General features: G+C 43.4%; 1 protein-coding gene across 2 annotated transcripts in view; it reads left to right on the top strand.

The window, feature by feature from the left end:
- The window catches only part of usp45 (ubiquitin specific peptidase 45), a 122,350-nt gene that overhangs the window by 80,430 nt on the left and 24,420 nt on the right, over nt 1-17,500 (top strand). For both annotated transcript variants that reach the window (XR_014552681.1, XM_083635969.1), the window contains exons 10-11: nt 5,985-6,066; nt 8,361-8,452. Coding sequence is in view for 1 of the 2 variants with exons in the window: in XM_083635969.1 (XP_083492095.1) it covers nt 5,985-6,066; nt 8,361-8,452 (174 nt within the window). In the remaining variant the exon portion in view is untranslated. The remainder of the gene's footprint in view (nt 1-5,984; nt 6,067-8,360; nt 8,453-17,500) is intronic.

Here is a 17,500-nt window from a genome sequence, read left to right as displayed (position 1 = left end):
ATCAGACTTTCATCCCAGGCCAGTGTCAAAGCCACAATGTGTGACATGCAGCCGTTAGTTGCTGTGTGTGAGGCCAGTTTCTGCTCTATGCTCTATGCTCTATGCTATAATGCTCTATGTGCTATGTTCTATGCTCTATGTGCTATGTTCTATGCTCTATGCTCAGTGTCTGCTCTATGCTCAGTGTCTGCTCTATGTTCTATGCTCTATGCTCTATGTTCTATGCTCTATGTTCTATGCTCTATGCTCAGTGTCTGCTCTATGCTCAGTGTCTGCTCTATGCTCAGTGTCTGCTCTATGCTCAGTGTCTGCTCTATGTTCTATGCTCTATGTTCTATGCTCTATGTGCTATGTTCTATGCTCTATGCTCAGTGTCTGCTCTATGCTCAGTGTCTGCTCTATGCTCAGTGTCTGCTCTATGTTCTATGCTCTATGTGCTATGTTCTATGCTCTATGCTCAGTGTCTGCTCTATGCTCAGTGTCTGCTCTATGTTCTATGCTCTATGCTCTATGTTCTATGCTCTATGTGCTATGCTCTATGTGCTATGTTCTATGCTCTATGCTCAGTGTCTGCTCTATGCTCTATGCTCTATGCCAGGGCTATTCAACTAAATTGTTCAGGGGGCCACATTGTCAGAAACCTAAGGGGCCGGGGGCCGGACCGTTCCCCAAGCCATTATATGTAGACTTGACACAATGCGCCACCACATTTTCCCAGCCGCGCTGGAACTATTATTAAGTAGGGGGTGCTGTAAGGAATGGAATCTCGATGCGTCGAAGAAAATTTTATGTTTTTTTTACGTTTATCCATATTTAGAAGAATATTTAATTTTAAATTAACATTAGGATTATACTGTTGTGATGTCATTATTCAGTATCTTCTCCTTTTCTCACTCACTTTCATGTAAGCACCTGCTCTCCCTTTAGTCGTTTTACACTACAACAGACAGCAACACAGGCATAAACACTGAACTTATTATTATTATTATGGAAAACCAGATTATGATGAAAATCAAACACTTTTGAAGAGAGCGCGTATGAAATAAGATTAGAGCTCGGAAGCACAAACTGTTTTTTAATGCATTTTGTTGGTGGTATAAACACAAGACAGCCAAATCCAACAATTTCAAAAATCCCATCTCTTGCCACCAGAGGGTGCTACCGCACCCTCCGCACCTACCTTCCCGCACCCTTGCATTTTTGAAACTTTTATTTCACTACATTGCCAAAGTAGCTTAATTTTCATTTAAAAGTGCTTAATTTCTGTGCAACAAAAGCTGTGTTAAAGCCCCAAAAGTAAACACATTTGAAACAAATCTAAGTATTCTACAACACATATCAGCCATTTGAAATATAATTTGGTCAATTCTGACCTCTCTTAGCTACACTATAGCATTGTAAACATTTATAGTGCATCAGGAAATGAAAACAACTGTAAACATTCTTTCTTGTTTAGAACCTAGCACAGTATTAAATACTGAGTATTAGGGGTGCACCGATCGATCGGCACGCAATCTGTATCGGCCGATTTTGACCTCAAATATGTGATCTGCTGCTGCAGATATTTCTTTATTGTCGCCGATTGCATAGCCGATCATGCTGCACGTGAGAAACATGAGGCAGCCCATTTTCATGTCTTCAATGTCTATCGTTTAACTTTCTATTGTGCCTCTAACGTTTATATCATTGTGTTGCAAAGCACACGCTTTGCTTTCGTCAGTGTACTCACCTCCACACACCACACCAGACTGTCAACACACCCCTTGCGTCTTTGAATCACACAAATCAGCTGGTGATTAGAGCAGACTCAGCAGAGAGAAGTTACCTCCAGTCCTCCGGCCTACCGAGGCATTTGCATGCTGTTAAGTCCGTGTTTGATCCATATTTGCGTGTATCCTCCTAACGTTAATAGCTCCGGTTAGCTTTAGCCGCTTTAGCTTAATCGATAAAATAGTTAACTTGGGTCGAGGGTTATTTTTCTTGTGTAACAGGGAAATCCCGGAAAATGGAGTATTTTTGTTGAGTGAACTGAACTGCATTGAACTGGTAACATGGAAATCCCGAAGTGGAGTGATTTTTGTTCTTTTATAAACTGAATTGAGGGAACTGGACTACTACTAGCCATTTAGTTCAACACAGTCTTGTGCTCCAATTATCTCACACACAAAAAATCATGTTGGCGGTTTCCTTTAGCCTACACAGTATAAAATATTGATGTAGAAAAAAAAGAAAATGTGCTGCACTTTCAATTTGATGGATGAAATGTAGGCCTATATGTAAAATGGAAACTGTTCTATAATAGACTGCTATAGCTGCTTACAAAATAAATAAATAAAAATATATATATCTGTGATCGGTAATCGGTAATCGGTGATCGGTCGATGATCGGTTGGGCAGATATTTCTCATAGGTGATCGGCAATCGGTGATCGGTGGCAAAAAACGTGATCGGTGCACCCCTACTGAGTATCTCATGAAAAACTATTAACACATTCACTGCCAGCCATTTTTTTTTTACTGTAGGTAGCTTCTGCCAAGCCGTTTTTTGAGGATTCTGGCTCATTTTACAAGAGCCGAGGATAATTTTCTGCTTGGACTTTGTGAACACAAAGTTCACAAAAGTACTAATAGAATGTGTGCTTTCTCTGTCTAAAAGAGTTAGTTTGTAGAGTTAGTAGTTATGTAGATATTAGCCGTTGAGTACAGCATGGTTTCAGCGTCTGAGACAGGAAGCTGAGATAATCGCAGTTTTGTGAAATTCAATCAAACAGGCAGAACAGTCACTTTAACCATTTATTTTTGGCATCAGTGAGAGATCAGACATCTGAACAATATAGTTCTGAACACCCTCTCCTTCAAACTCCTCCCTCCGTGGGCGTGTCTGGTGGCGTTTGTCACAAGCCAGTTTCTCCTGCCTGTCTGAGCAGTGAGCAGCCTCCCTCTCTGGCGGCCCCTCGTCGGCGAGTGTGGCGAGTGTGGACTGTGAATGGGGCTCAATCGTTTCTTGGATTTTCGGTTGAGAGCTTTGATGAAGCTTTGTGCGATTCTAGGCTTTATGCTGCCCACCCAGTCTATTTTTGGAACCCCCCACCGTTGTGCGCCCGTGTGCAGCAGCGTGAAAGCGTTTTCGCCTACAGTATGAGAATGAGGCTCGTTCGTTTCTGGGTTTTCGGAATGCGTGCGATTCTGGCCTTTCTGCGGGTGTTTCAAAGTGTGTTTCACCCATAATCTATTATGCAAATTTGCAATCCCCCACGCCAGCACCGCTCTCCGCTCTCGGTGTGCTGCTGCTGGCGCGGCCGCTCTCGGGCGAGTCTGGTGACTGATGACTGTAAAATCGCCAAGCCATTTCCTTGAGAATGGCTTCCTCCCGCGGCTGTTTTTGGTTGGCTTTCTCTCTGTCGGGAGAGCACTGTCGCCACTTAGTTGGTCGGTAAAATAGATTATACACATTCAATACTTCCAATATTTTTATAGGAGACGTGGGGGGCATTGATCCACGTAGCACCGTCAAAAAATATATATATATTTTTTTTGACGAGTCAACTCGTCATTGGCAGTGAACGGTTGGATTGTGTTTGACGAGTCAACTCGTCATTGGCAGTGAACGTGTTAATATTGCATCTTTTGTGTTTAGCTACGTCTCACAGCATTGTAACATTGTAGTACAGCAAGAAAGGAAAACTAATGTAAACATTTTAACCCTATTTCTTTTTTAGAACCTAGCTAGCAACATCACACATCTCCTGAAAAACCATTTATAATTATAATGCATCTTTCTTGATTAGCTACATCACAGCGCCATCTCCTGAAAAACATTAATATTGCACCTTTCTTGTGGCTACATCACAGCATCTCCTGAAAAACATTAATATTGCAATATTTTTTTTGATGAACTCATCCGCGCCGCCAGTTGAATAGCCCTGCTCTATGCTCTATGCTCGGCTGGCCACTTTTTGTGTTTCAGCCTTATGGTGCCATGTTTTCTGGCAAGTGCAGAGTACCCTCAGCCCCCCACCCCTTTGCGGGGCAATTAGGGGACCCCGCCGCGGCCCTTTGCGGGGCTGAACTGGCCCCTGTGGCCCCACCAGTGGCTCTGTGAACCCAGGAGGAGACGTTAGCGGGTGTGTTTAGTGGTCAGCCCGGGGCCTGGGAGGGGCCGCGGGCTGGGCTCCCCTGCTCCCATTCAAACTTGTGAACGCTGACAGTTGTGCCACTTAAGGGACTTGCAAGTGGCACGACCGGCATCATTGTGTGATCTTGGGAAACCCACAGCTGCTGAATGGAGCTCCAGGGCCGTCCCATTGTGCTAGAGGGTCACCCACCACCCCCTCCCACACACACACACACACACACACACACACACACACACACACACACACACACACTCCCTCTCTCTCTCACTCACATCAGTCCCCCTCCCCGCCCAAACCAATCAAGGAGGTAAAGAGGGGTGAAGCCTCCTGCCCTATTCATTCACTCAGACACACTCAATATGGACTTTAATATACAGCTGTATATTTTTAAAATTAACAAACACATACAGTACATCATGCTGGGTGTCAAACATAGAAGTATTATAGGTACAGTTTATTTATAAACATGCACGCACGCATGCACTGCCACTCACACACACACACACACACTCACACACACACACACACTCACACACACTCACACACACAACATACACTTTTTTTCGTAAGCCAGCAGTGATTAATCCATACCTAGTGAACTTGAATAAAGTCTAATTCACTTTGAATAGGAGCATTAGTAACACAAATATAATACACTGAGAGAGACACACACACACACACACACACACACACACACACACACACACACACACACACACACACACACACACACACACAGTCTTGAGTGTGTGTAACTGGTATTTCTCCAGAGGCTATCACCAACCTTAGAGGCCCTAAGTGTTTGTGTTGATTGGCCATTAGTATCAGAGGTCTAAATATGCTAATTTGTCCCAAGTCAATTATCACCAATTAGCTGAGACGGTAGGTATTACTCTCTCAGGGCATGGCCTGTCTTCTTCACCCCATCTTCTTTTTTTACTTTCCACCCCTGCACCCTTCTACCACCCTCTCCACCCCCTAGCCCCCTCCTCCCCTGGCCCATCCTGCGTGGGACAGTGCACGCTGTTACTTTGGGGAGCGAGGGCGGGGAGGCAGGGTGGGGGCTGCTGGTAATTAATTAGTAGGAGAGGCTCTGCATGGTCTACATGGCTGAGCGGGCTGGGATTAACGAGGCTTTTTGACCTAAATAGCCAGTCCACTGCGTGGGTCCCGGGACAATGGGTGCCGACTGGTCAGGACCACAGACAGGCCATGGCCAATTATCTATTGATCGGTGCTTTACTCTGCTTGTGCCTCTTCACAGCTCTCTCTCACCAACACACTCACTGACCATGTCACCTTCAATAAGAGGGCCCATGAAGGTGCACACGCGTGCGCATGCACGCACACACACACACACACACATACATACACACACACACGCGCACACACACACACACCCACACATACACACATGCATACACACACACACACAAATAAGAGAACTACTACGTTAATGCACACACACACATACACACACACCCACACATACACACGCACACACATGCATACACACACACACACACACACACATACACACACACACACACACACACACACACAAATAAGAGAACTACTACGTTAATGTTTCTAGACGAGCATAATGATTATTATACTCTAAGGATGCTTCTAATAGGTGCACTTGTCAAACTGAGCCTTATTCAATATTCTGATATTTCATTAATGGATGTAATAGAGCAATAGAGCAACTGTGATTTATTTATTTATTTTCTATTTTGTGTGTGTGTGTGTGTGTGTGTGTGTGTGTGTGTGTGTGTATGGGGGGGGGGGGGGGGGGGGGCGGGGGTGTTTTATTCCTCAATTAAATGTTTGTCTTTGTCATTTCCAGAGGGTCAAAGCCAGCATTCTGAAGGCTTTCAACAACCCCACGGAGAAAACAGCAGATGAGGAGACCAAACGCCAAGTCAAAGGTTCATATCGACACTATGCTCCACTCGACACATGGGCTTGATCAATAGCCCCATCTTGTGGCCGTTCATGGACATACAGCTCAGATTATAATCAGGCTGGAGGCAATCCGCCTTTTTCACAGCACCCATTTTGTGTCTAAAAGGCAGGGTAAACAAAGGTAGCCTGGGTAAACCCAACCTCCACGTGACCTCTATGTGCTATCAGTCACGAAGACTTCGTGACTGATAGCACATAGAGGTCACGTGGAGGCTGGGATAGATAGATAGATAGATACGGTAGATAGATAGATTTTATTTCTGTGTCATGCACCATATTCAAGGTGCCCAGCCCGTCTCGGCTTACAAGACACAAAGCATTAAAGTTCAACAATACAAACAAATCAACAAACAAGCTACAAAACGCTCAAACATAAACAAGACAAGACAGAGTTATATATTCAGATGAACAACTTCTCCATTCTGAATTTCCAAGCCGTCCCAATAAACCTGGCCAAACTGAAGACTTCATCTCTGAACAACCATTCCAACTTCGCATCATCTCCTGACCAAAATAGTTCCGGTTTCTTATTTTGCATTAACTGAAATAGAGACAATCTTGGTTCCTCATATAGCGTACAATGAAACAAAAAATGAAATTCATCTTCCACAACACCTAATTCACATACAGTACAACGTCTCTCCTCTAGAATTGAACCTGCCAACCTCAATAGCCAAAGGGAGGGTACCCGTTCTCAACTGGGCACATAAAGATATTCTGGATCTATCCAGGGATAAAGTAACATAGGGTTCTGGAGTGAACATATTTTTAATTTGAACATATGTTCTAAGTTTTGGTTTGAGCCAGATGTCATTGGCCCATTTTTCTTTATAATCAAGAAATAGCCTATGTTTAATATAGCGAACACTACAACGTAAACTGTTTCTGAAAATAAATTGCTGGTCGGCTTCCCTGAACACATCATTCATATCATTACACCATGGATAGTTATGTGCTTTATCCCAGTTAAACACTTGTTTTGCTACTCTACTCTCTGGCATATTAGATAGACGGTTCCACAATCTCAACATTTCACCTTTTTGTTTGACCAAACAAGGCTCCCAACCCATATCCCCTTGAAAAGCCAACACAGGTGTAAATTTATGTATGCCCAGAAAACATCGGATTGCACGATTTTGGATGGCATTCACCTTAGAAAATTCCTTTCTTCCCCAAACTCCAGCTGCATAAAACAGAACTGGTGACACACATGCACCATAAAGCTTTGAAAATGTAGCATAACCAAGATTTTTACAAGTTTTCGCTTTACTTATTACTGAACCCAGGGCTCTACCAGCAGTGTCGGCCAACACACTAACGCCCTCTTCAAATGTAGAAAATTCATCAAAAGTAAAACCCAGATATTTATATGAACTGGTATATGCCAATGACATAGCTCCAACATGAAAATCAAAAGTGCTTCTCCTTGTACCTGATTTCCGGAAATGTACAATTTGAGTTTTTTCTCTATTAACTAATAATCTCCATTTCCTACTCCAAAGATTAACAACATTTAACATAATCTGCAGCTCTTTCTCATTCCCTGCTAGGAGAATTATATCATCTGCGTACAACAAAACATTCAAATTCATATCACCTATTTGCAGACCAAGATTTTTCATTTTAATTTGTTGGGCTAAATCATTAATAAACAAAGCAAAGAGGGTAGGGGAAAGAACGTCACCCTGTTTGACCCCAAGTGGGGTAGAAAACCACCCTGTTTTCATATCGTTCATATATCATATCGTTCACCTGCACACAGGCAACCGGGCTGGGTTTACCCAGGCTAAAACCAAGGTGCAAGGAAAACATCGCACTGGAACACCTAAATGGATTGGAACTTGGAAGTTGGAAACCCTCATTAATGTTCTGCACCTGTGTTACTTCCTGCCTTTTAGACACAAAATGGCCACTGTGAAAAAGGTCTACTTGATGGGGGGACGAAGGAGAATGTTATCCCCTTTGTTCGATGAAGCTCCTCTGTTATGTTACTTGCCCTCGACCCACTTGTGTTAAATTTGAAGACTCTGCTCTGCCACTGATATATTGTCATTAATGCAGTTGATTCACAGATGATTTGAGAGCTACTGGTGACTAGTTTGACCAAAATCAGTATAGGAGTACATTGTCAGATGAGCTATGGTGTTTATGGCTCATAGTACCATAGCACCTAATCATTCATTAAACATTACTCCTTTCTTTAGTACTTATACTTACACTTTTATATTTTTATATATTATGTCTTTTTCCCCAACAGCATATGGGAAGGAAGGTGTGAAGATGAACTTTGTCGACCGCATCTTTGTGGGGGAGCTGACCAACACAATTATGTGCGAAGAGTGTGAGCATGTAAGTGTGTGTGTGTGTGTGTGTGTGTGTGTGTGTGTGTGTGTGAGAGGGCTGATTGATTGATTTTATTATGGATATAAAAGACAACAAAATCCAAGCGATAAACATGTAATAGTGTGAACACTTATTTCCAACATGGCGTCAACGGGACATACAGTAACACATATCACACATCATATAAACCATACAGAAAACATTATACATTTCTGTAGTACTTTTACTTACACTTGTATATTTTTCTATTTTATGTCTCCTTTTTCCTCCAATAGTCTATATAGCCCAATTTGGAGTAGATGTCACACTGCAGTTGCATGGTGGCAGAAAACCAGAGGAAACAAGTAGCAAAGAACTTACTTTGATAAAAACAGAAGGCTAATAGGTTGTTCCATTGCAACATCAGCGCACAGCAAATCTGCCATTCTGACCTGAAGCAGACACCTTCGATTGGCTGTCATGGTTCTGTGGAGACGAGGAGGCTTTTCCCCCCAGGCCAAAATGGTGCAGCGTTGTGGTCAAAGAGAGTTTTGACTCTTGTCTTCAATAGATACAGTCAATATCTCGTCATAGATGCTGGGTGTAGCTGGCTGGGGGCGTGGTCAACTTTGGCGATGTAGATCCGTCCTGACAGTGAGTACGGGTCAGGAAACCTCACCCCATTGAAAGAGTTAGCTTATTTGTGTAAGATAACCTGTCTGTTGCTGGTAAACCTTCTCAATATATCTGGAGAAGTCATCCAGATCTTCCATATTCAACTGCTATCTGCCACTTTCCGCCACCAGTTCGGCTCCGCCCATGAAAATACATAATCGGACGGCACAGTGGCTCAGTGGTTAGCACTGTTGCCTCACAGCAAGAAGGTCCCGGGTTCGAACCCGGGTCCGTCCCAGGTCCTTTCTGTGTGGAGTTTGCATGTTCTCTCCGTGTTTGTGTGGGTTTTCTCTGGGTGCACCGGTTTCCTCCCACCACCAAAAGACATGTATGTTAGGGTTAATACCAGACAATTGTCCAAGTCCCTCTGATCCGAGTCCCAAGCGAGTCTCAAGTCAATTGGTCCCGAGTCTCAAGCAAGTCCCAAGTCTTTCCTTTTGTCGGCAAGTCAAGTCAAGTCACAATGTTATTTCAAGTCAAGTCTCGAGTCGAGTCACAGGTTAGAAAAAATGACAAGGCAGAGATTATTTAGGCTGCAGACGTGCGCGTTCACGTTAATACGTGCTTGTTGCCAAGCAACACACTTCTCTCAGATGAGCTCGAGACAGCTGACAGACAGCTCCAACTCAGCTCAAACTTATAGAGTTGTATTCAAAGCATAGAAACGTTCTCACAGCTCAATTTAACAGCGCCAACACAAGCAGTTTGATCACAAGTGCAATCAGTACTGAATGCGATGGCAGACTGCGCACTGCGGGCAGTTGACGAAGTCAGGAAGAAATTGAAAGATCTTCCGACGCATCAGCTTAAAACCCGCCGACGAGCGGAGGTCCTGCGCCCAAAACGTCTATATTTACAGCACATATCGATCGATATTTTTGGAGAAGATTCCGGCCGCATCACGCGCAGATCAAGATGAGACAGCTGTCAGTGAGTAGCTACGCATTTGGGTGTAACTTTTACGCCTGCTCCATACACAGACGCAGCGCATACAGGGTGCACTAGTCATAAAATTAAGTTAGTCGTAACTTTGAGTTCTACATCGGACGTAGCGTGTAAACCTAGGCGTACGCACAGCTGGTGCACTCGGCTGATCTTGTCACAAGTCCGAGTCGAGTTTCGAGTCATTTTCTTCCAAGTCCGAGTCGAGTTTCAAGTATTTACCTTCCAAGTCCGAGTCGAGTCGGAAGTCGTCAAATTTGCGACTCGAGTCGACTCGAGTCCGAGTCCCTATGACTCGAGTCCAATTGTCTGGTTAATACTAGGGTTGGCACGATGGACGATGGCATCGACCATCGTGATTGGCCGACCCCCCATCGACCTCTGAGCCTTCTACATCGGATCATCGTGATTAATTATCTGTTCGAAATAAATGTGTGCCGTTTTAATAATAAACTAGAACGACCGCAACGCGGACTTATGCCTCCGCCATTAGTTCATTCTTGAGTCCAAGTGGATGTTGGAGCCAAATTGGAAGAAATTGCATCAAGGCGTTTCTTTGCAGAATTGGATATTTGAGCCAAATGTGAAGAAATTTAGTCAAGGTGTTACTGAGATATGGCGTTACCGAGCTTGAAAATGGCATTTGTTAGGTCATTGTGACCTTGACCTTTGACCTTTGATAACCAAAATGGAATCAGTTCATCCTTGAGCCTAAGTGAATGTTTAAGGCGAATCTGATGAAATTCCGTCCAGGCGTTCCTCAGATATCGCGTTAACAAGCTTGAAAATGGCGTTTGAGAGGTCACAGTGACCTTGACCTTTGACCTTTGACCACCAAAATCTAATCAGATCATCCTTGAGCCTAATTGAATGTTTAAGGTGAATGTGATGAAATTCCGTCCAGGCGTTCCTCAGATATCGCGTTAACAAGCTTGAAAATGGCGTTGGAGAGGTCACAGTGACCTTGACCTTTGACCACCAAAATCTAATCAGATCATCCTTGAGCCTAAGTGAATGTTTAAGGCGAATCTGATGAAATTCCGTCCAGGCGTTCCTCAGATATCGCGTTAACAAGCTTGAAAATGGTGTTCGAGAGGTCACAGTGACCTTGACCTTTGACCTTTGACCACCAAAATCTAATCAGATCATCCTTGAGTCTAAGTGAATGTTTAAGGCGAATCTGATGAAATTCCGTCCAGGCGTTCCTCAGATATCGCGTTAACAAGCTTGAAAATGGCGTTCGAGAGGTCACAGTGACCTTGACCTTTGACCTTTGACCACCAAAATGTAATCAGATCATCCTTGAGCCTAAGTGAATGTTTAAGGCGAATCTGATGAAATTCCGTCCAGGCGTTCCTCAGATATCGCGTTAACAAGCTTGAAAATGGCGTTCGAGAGGTCACAGTGACCTAGACCTTTGACCACCAAAATCTAATCAGATCATCCTTGAGCCTAAGTGAATGTTTAAGGCGAATCTGATGAAATTGCGTCCAGGCGTTCCTCAGATATCGCGTTAACAAGCTTGAAAATGGTGTTCGAGAGGTCACAGTGACCTTGACCTTTGACCACCAAAATCTAATCAGATCATCCTTGAGTCTAAGTGAATGTTTAAGGCGAATCTGATGAAATTCCGTCCAGGCGTTCCTCAGATATCGCGTTAACAAGCTTGAAAATGGCGTTCGAGAGGTCACAGTGACCTAGACCTTTGACCACCAAAATCTAATCAGATCATCCTTGAGCCTAATGCCAGGATCAGACTACACGATATTTTTTGTCGTTCACGATGTCACCATGTCAGACGAGGCCATCATACTGCCATAAATTCGTGACATGTCTTGGTCGGGAGACTGGCCACACTACAAGTGTATTCTCACTTAACACTGACAGAGCATCATATGCCACCGTCATCACGTCGTCTGCTGTCGTCAGCGAGTTCACAGGTCGTCGGGGAGGCGGACCTGTGAACGAAATCTCCCAGGATGCATTGAGGCCACTACATTGACAAGAAATAGCAACCAAATCAGCCTAAATAGGCTAAAGTGGTAGATAGAAATAATGTTTATGTTAGCACAACATGCAATTGTAAAACATTTCAATATTGGGCAAAATAAAACATTGAAATCCAAACACAACCCTATGTGAAACATGTATGTAATCCAGGTGCTATATATATCCCTTGCAGAATTAACGTTATTTGGATGAGTGACAGGCTCTACTGTGATGCACTGTGATGTCCGTTCCAGCCTCCAACTGACTTCATGTGCACGCCCACTATTTTCTTGCCAGCTGCTGCGGGACGAGAAGGAAGAGAAACGAACATGCAGCCGACTCTGCTGAGCTCATGTTATTTGTAGTGAGCAATGCCCATTGCCCAGGCGTTTACACCCTGGCCTTTTTATCTCTTTTATTCTTTTGAGCGGAGCGGAGCGGTGAGTGCGAGCGGGTGAAATCTGTATCGAGCGGGGAGCGGTCTCCCCAGGACCTGATACCTGTCTTCCGGGGTGTCACACTAGGCGAAACCATGTCCAAAAGACTGACATGCCAGTCTTTTCGTCAGGGCGTCGTGAGGCGTCCTAGACGTCCCGACTGGTCCCGACGCTGGTCTTTGATTATGTCACACTACAAGAGGTGAAGACGGCCGATCGTCGTCCCCGACGGTCATATTCGGGCCCGACGCTGAAAATCTGTCGCGCACGACCAAATCGGTCTATTATCGGGCTGAATTCGTGTAGTCTGAACCAGGCATTAGTGAATGTTTAAGGCGAATCTGATGAAATTGCGTCCAGGCGTTCCTCAGATATCGCGTTAACAAGCTTGAAAATGGTGTTCGAGAGGTCACAGTGACCTTGACCTTTGACCACCAAAATCTAATCAGATCATCCTTGAGTCTAAGTGAATGTTTAAGGCGAATCTGATGAAATTCCGTCCAGGCGTTCCTCAGATATCACGTTAACAAGCTTGAAAATGGCGTTCGAGAGGTCACAGTGACCTTGACCTTTGACCTTTGACCACCAAAATGTAATCAGATCATCCTTGAGCCTAAGTGAATGTTTAAGGCGAATCTGATGAAATTCCGTCCAGGCGTTCCTCAGATATCGCGTTAACAAGCTTGAAAATGGCGTTCGAGAGGTCACAGTGACCTTGACCTTTGACCTTTGACCACCAAAATCTAATCAGATCATCCTTGAGCCTAAGTGAATGTTTAAGGCGAATCTGATGAAATTCCGTCAAGGCGTTCCTCAGATATCGCGTTAACAAGCTTGAAAATGGCGTTCGAGAGGTCACAGTGACCTTGACCTTTGACCTTTGACCACCAAAATCTAATCAGATCATCCTTGAGCCTAAGTGAATGTTTAAGGCGAATCTGATGAAATTCCGTCAAGGCGTTCCTCAGATATCGCGTTAACAAACATCCGTACGGACGTACGTACGGACGGCCGGCCGTACGTACGTACGTACGTACGGACGGACAACCCGGATCCATAATGCCTTCGGCCTGGCTTCGCCGGCGGAGGCATAAAAATACCAAGTCCACTTACCGTGACGCGTGGGGGACGCGCCGGCAGCATTAAACGAGCGCACCCAGTTCAGACTCAGAGAAGCCTCCCCTCCCCCTCCCCCGCTCTAGTGCTTCTCTGCACTGGGTGTGCTTGTTTAATGTCGCCGGGGCGTCCCCTGCGCACGAGAAGTCAGTTCTTTTGTTGTGATAACTTTTAGACAAAGAAGAAACTTCACGTTCTTTCCTGTTTACAACCCAAAGTGAGTACAAGTCTTCAACTGTGAATTTAACTCGCCTGTTTCCAAAGTGAAAGTTGAAGTTGATACAGCACTAGCAATATTGAACGGCGCAAAACAAATAGGCTAACGTTAACGTTACAGATCCTGACCAACAACATGTGCGTGTGTGTTGAACATTGTTGGGGGTAACTCAGGGGCGGTTCTAGGCCTTTTTTGGCTGGGCTTTAGCCCACCTAAAAATAGTCTCAGCCCACCCAAAAAAAAAAAAAAATCTCTCCAAATCCATGGTGGTCATTAGTAGCAGTTTCTGTTAAAATTATCTTTATTTATTATTTATTTTTGCTTTAAAACTATTTTTTAATTTTCTGCTTAACTCATTGAGTGCCAGCCACTTTTGGAGAACGGACGCTCCCAGTGCCAGAGTTTCAGAGCGTTTTCAGTGATTTCTCGAGGCCCACAGAATATTGTGTGATATTACTATGTAAACACCGAACACGCACAAAGAACGAGGAGACTCTATTGTATCATCAGCAAAAAAAAGTTTATTGATACCATTTTCCGTTCTTTAGTTATGAGCCGGAGAAGATAGGTTGTTTTCAGCAAAAACAGGCGTTTCAAATTAGAAGCTGAGATATTCAGCCTTTTGTGAAATGAAGCATTTCAAGCACATTCACTGACTCTGAAGCTAATATTTTCTGACCTGAAACATCTGAACAGCACCCACACACCCCTCAACTCCAAACTCCTCCTCTGTGGGAGTGTCTCTGGTGGCTCTGCTCGCTCTGCTGGCTGCTGCGTGTGTCAGGCGAGTCTCTGCTGCCTGCTATGGCAGGCTCTGCTGCCTTACGGATCCACGTTCGGATGGCGGCCGCTCGTCGGGGGAGTCTGGATCGGGCTCGCGTTCGTCTGCGTTTCTGGGGTTTCAGTTGTGAGCTGGGATGAAGCTGCGTCCGATTATAGGCTTTCTGCTGCGCGTTTCAAAGTGCGCTGCACCCAGTCTATTTTCGGAGCGCTCAGCCTTGTGCGCCGGCTCCCAGCGCGACACTGAAAAGCCAAACCATTCTCATGAGAATGGTTTGGCTTTGGTTTTATTTTCTGGCGGCTAATCGTGTGGAGAAACTATGCAGCAGAGACAGAGGGGCTCATTTGTGGGAGCGGATTGACTGCTGTTCGCAGCTAATGTTGGCTCCAGGCAGCCAGAGCAATCTGTGCCGCTCTGGCTCATGCATCGGTTTCTCTTTCATCACGGGGCTTTTTCTGCTTTTTTTCCTCAACTTTCTCTAATCTGGAGAGCACTGTCGCCACCTAATGGGTCCATAAAATAGGTTATACACCTTCAATAGCTACAATATTTTTACAGGAGATGCACGAGGCTTTGATCCACGTCCCACCGTCAAAAAACGCAATTGACGACTTTAGTCATCTTTGGCACTCTACGTTACTATTCGATTTGACGACTATACTCGTCCTTGGCACTCAATGAGTTAAAGTTCATGAAAAAAAGTGGCATTCTTGTTTTTCCCCACAATAATTTCATAATACCATTTGTAATGCCACCGTTGTAGTGCTGTTGTTCATTTTCTCAGATTTATTGGTGTCTTTCTAGTCACACAATTTAATAGTCAGTGTTTCCCATACACTGATCTATTTGTGGTGGTACACCCTATATAGATTTTGACCCCCACAAATACTGCCACATATTAATTTCAACTAGTTGACTGCAAACTCCTGCTTTAGTGCTTACAGTATATTATTATCTTGTCGGAATTTTATTCCAGCCAATAAGTTAGGAAGTTCCCTTTTGATTTAATTTTACTTTTGTTTTGCCTACAAAGCAAAATGTTACTTTACTTGAAACTCCCCTGAAGTGATTTTGGTATTATGTATGCAAGCATAATTCTACCATAAGTAACCTGTATGCAGAATATATATAGTATAATGTATATAGGGAAACAATTATTTTTTCATTGCTGTAAAACCACAGAACGGTAAAGAAGATATTGATGTGTGTAGTTCTTCATAGATCTAGTCTCTTCATTTTGATCTCAAAGTGCACCAGCTTGATCCATTTTTACTTGAAACTGTACAAAATTTTCTTCGGGGGGGCATGCCCCCGGACCCCCCTAGGGGTTCAGCGGTCCATGACCTTTGGGGGGGCTGAGCCCACCCAAAGGTCTGATGCTAAAACCGCCCCTGGGGTAACTCATTACAAAAGTAACATATTACATGTAATATATTACTTTTAGCAGTAACTCAGTAATATAACTTATTACTTATAGGATTTCAGTAATATTATACCAGTTACTTTGTCAAGTAACTCAAGTTACAAATTGAGTTATATTTGATTAAATCAGATTCAGATTCATTTATTAAGGACTGCACAACAAGTCGGCAGAATTTGCTTTCGGTACAGCAATTGTTAAGCACATGAATATTGTGTCAGCATGAGACATTACAGTACATAAAATAAAGGAATTGTCCGCACACTGATTGGAAGCTCCCGCTTTTATTTGCGCTCAAGGAAGGCAAGCTTTCGACCCTATCGGGTCTTCATCAGGCAAATGAATGACAGCAGTTACAAGAGAAAATAAATAGGCCGGTGCGTATGAGACGTCACCAGGTAGACAATCAAAGCAAGTCATCACAGCCGGGCGGGGGATATAATAATTAATAATAATAGTAAGACTAATAGGAAGAAGACAACAATATTAAATATCAAAATAGATAAACAATTTAAGTAGGCCTAGAAAATACAATGTAAATATAGCCTAAAGGGGAAAAGAGAAAGAGACAACAGTGAATATGACAAATTACACCACAACTAGAATGCTCATAAAAACAGCAATAATTCATTAGATTAAAAAATCAAAAGCCATGTCTAGTCCAAATTAATAGTCAGTCATTATTCTTGGACTAGCTGGAGTATTGCACATAGGAATTCTAAGATGTGTTAAAAACTGGCTATTGAGGCTATACAGAAGGCACTCATAATGGCGATTGCTTAAAGAAAAGGTTTGATATCAAATTCCTCATTTAAACCATTAGGGGACATGGTGTTGAGGGAATAGATCCAGAAAGTTTCTCGCTGGAGGAGTTTTCTTTCAAGGTTGCGGTTTTGGATGTGCGCACAGTTTTCCTCCTTACATTACAGTACATAGACAGACATATGGCAACAAATACAGAACATTCAACATATACATTGCTGGAGAGGTATGCAGTGATGCAAAGAATGCCAATCAAAGCACATATTTAAAAAAGATACAATCATTTCCTAATCAAACTGTGTGTTTCAATGCAAATAACCACGACAGATGACAATAACAAAGGAAAAGAATAATATTTAGAATTTTGGATTGTTTACACTGACTTCAACACAGTTGAAATAATTTTTCGGGATGTTCCGGGGCGGCGATGTCATTCTGCTGCTGCTGTTGTTTTGGTGAAAGTAATGCAAAAGTAGTGTAATAAGTAACGAGTTACTATACACAGAAAGTAATATTGTAAAGTAACGTATTACTTTCAAATGAAAGTAACTAGTAATATGTAGTATATTACATTTTGAAAGTAACTTGCCCAACACTGGTGTTGAATTTAACTAGCTGGCAGAAAACTGACAGAATTACTGGCGGATATAATGACTTTTGAACCTAATAAGAGAGAGTTGAGGAGACTGGAGAGAGTTGAGAGAGCACAGCAGCTACTGCTAGCTGTTACACACTG

This window comes from Poromitra crassiceps (genome assembly GCF_964638095.1).
Source record: "Poromitra crassiceps genome assembly, chromosome: 1".
Classification (NCBI taxonomy): Eukaryota; Metazoa; Chordata; class Actinopteri; order Beryciformes; family Melamphaidae; genus Poromitra; species Poromitra crassiceps.
This window is presented reverse-complemented; position numbering and strand designations above follow the sequence as displayed.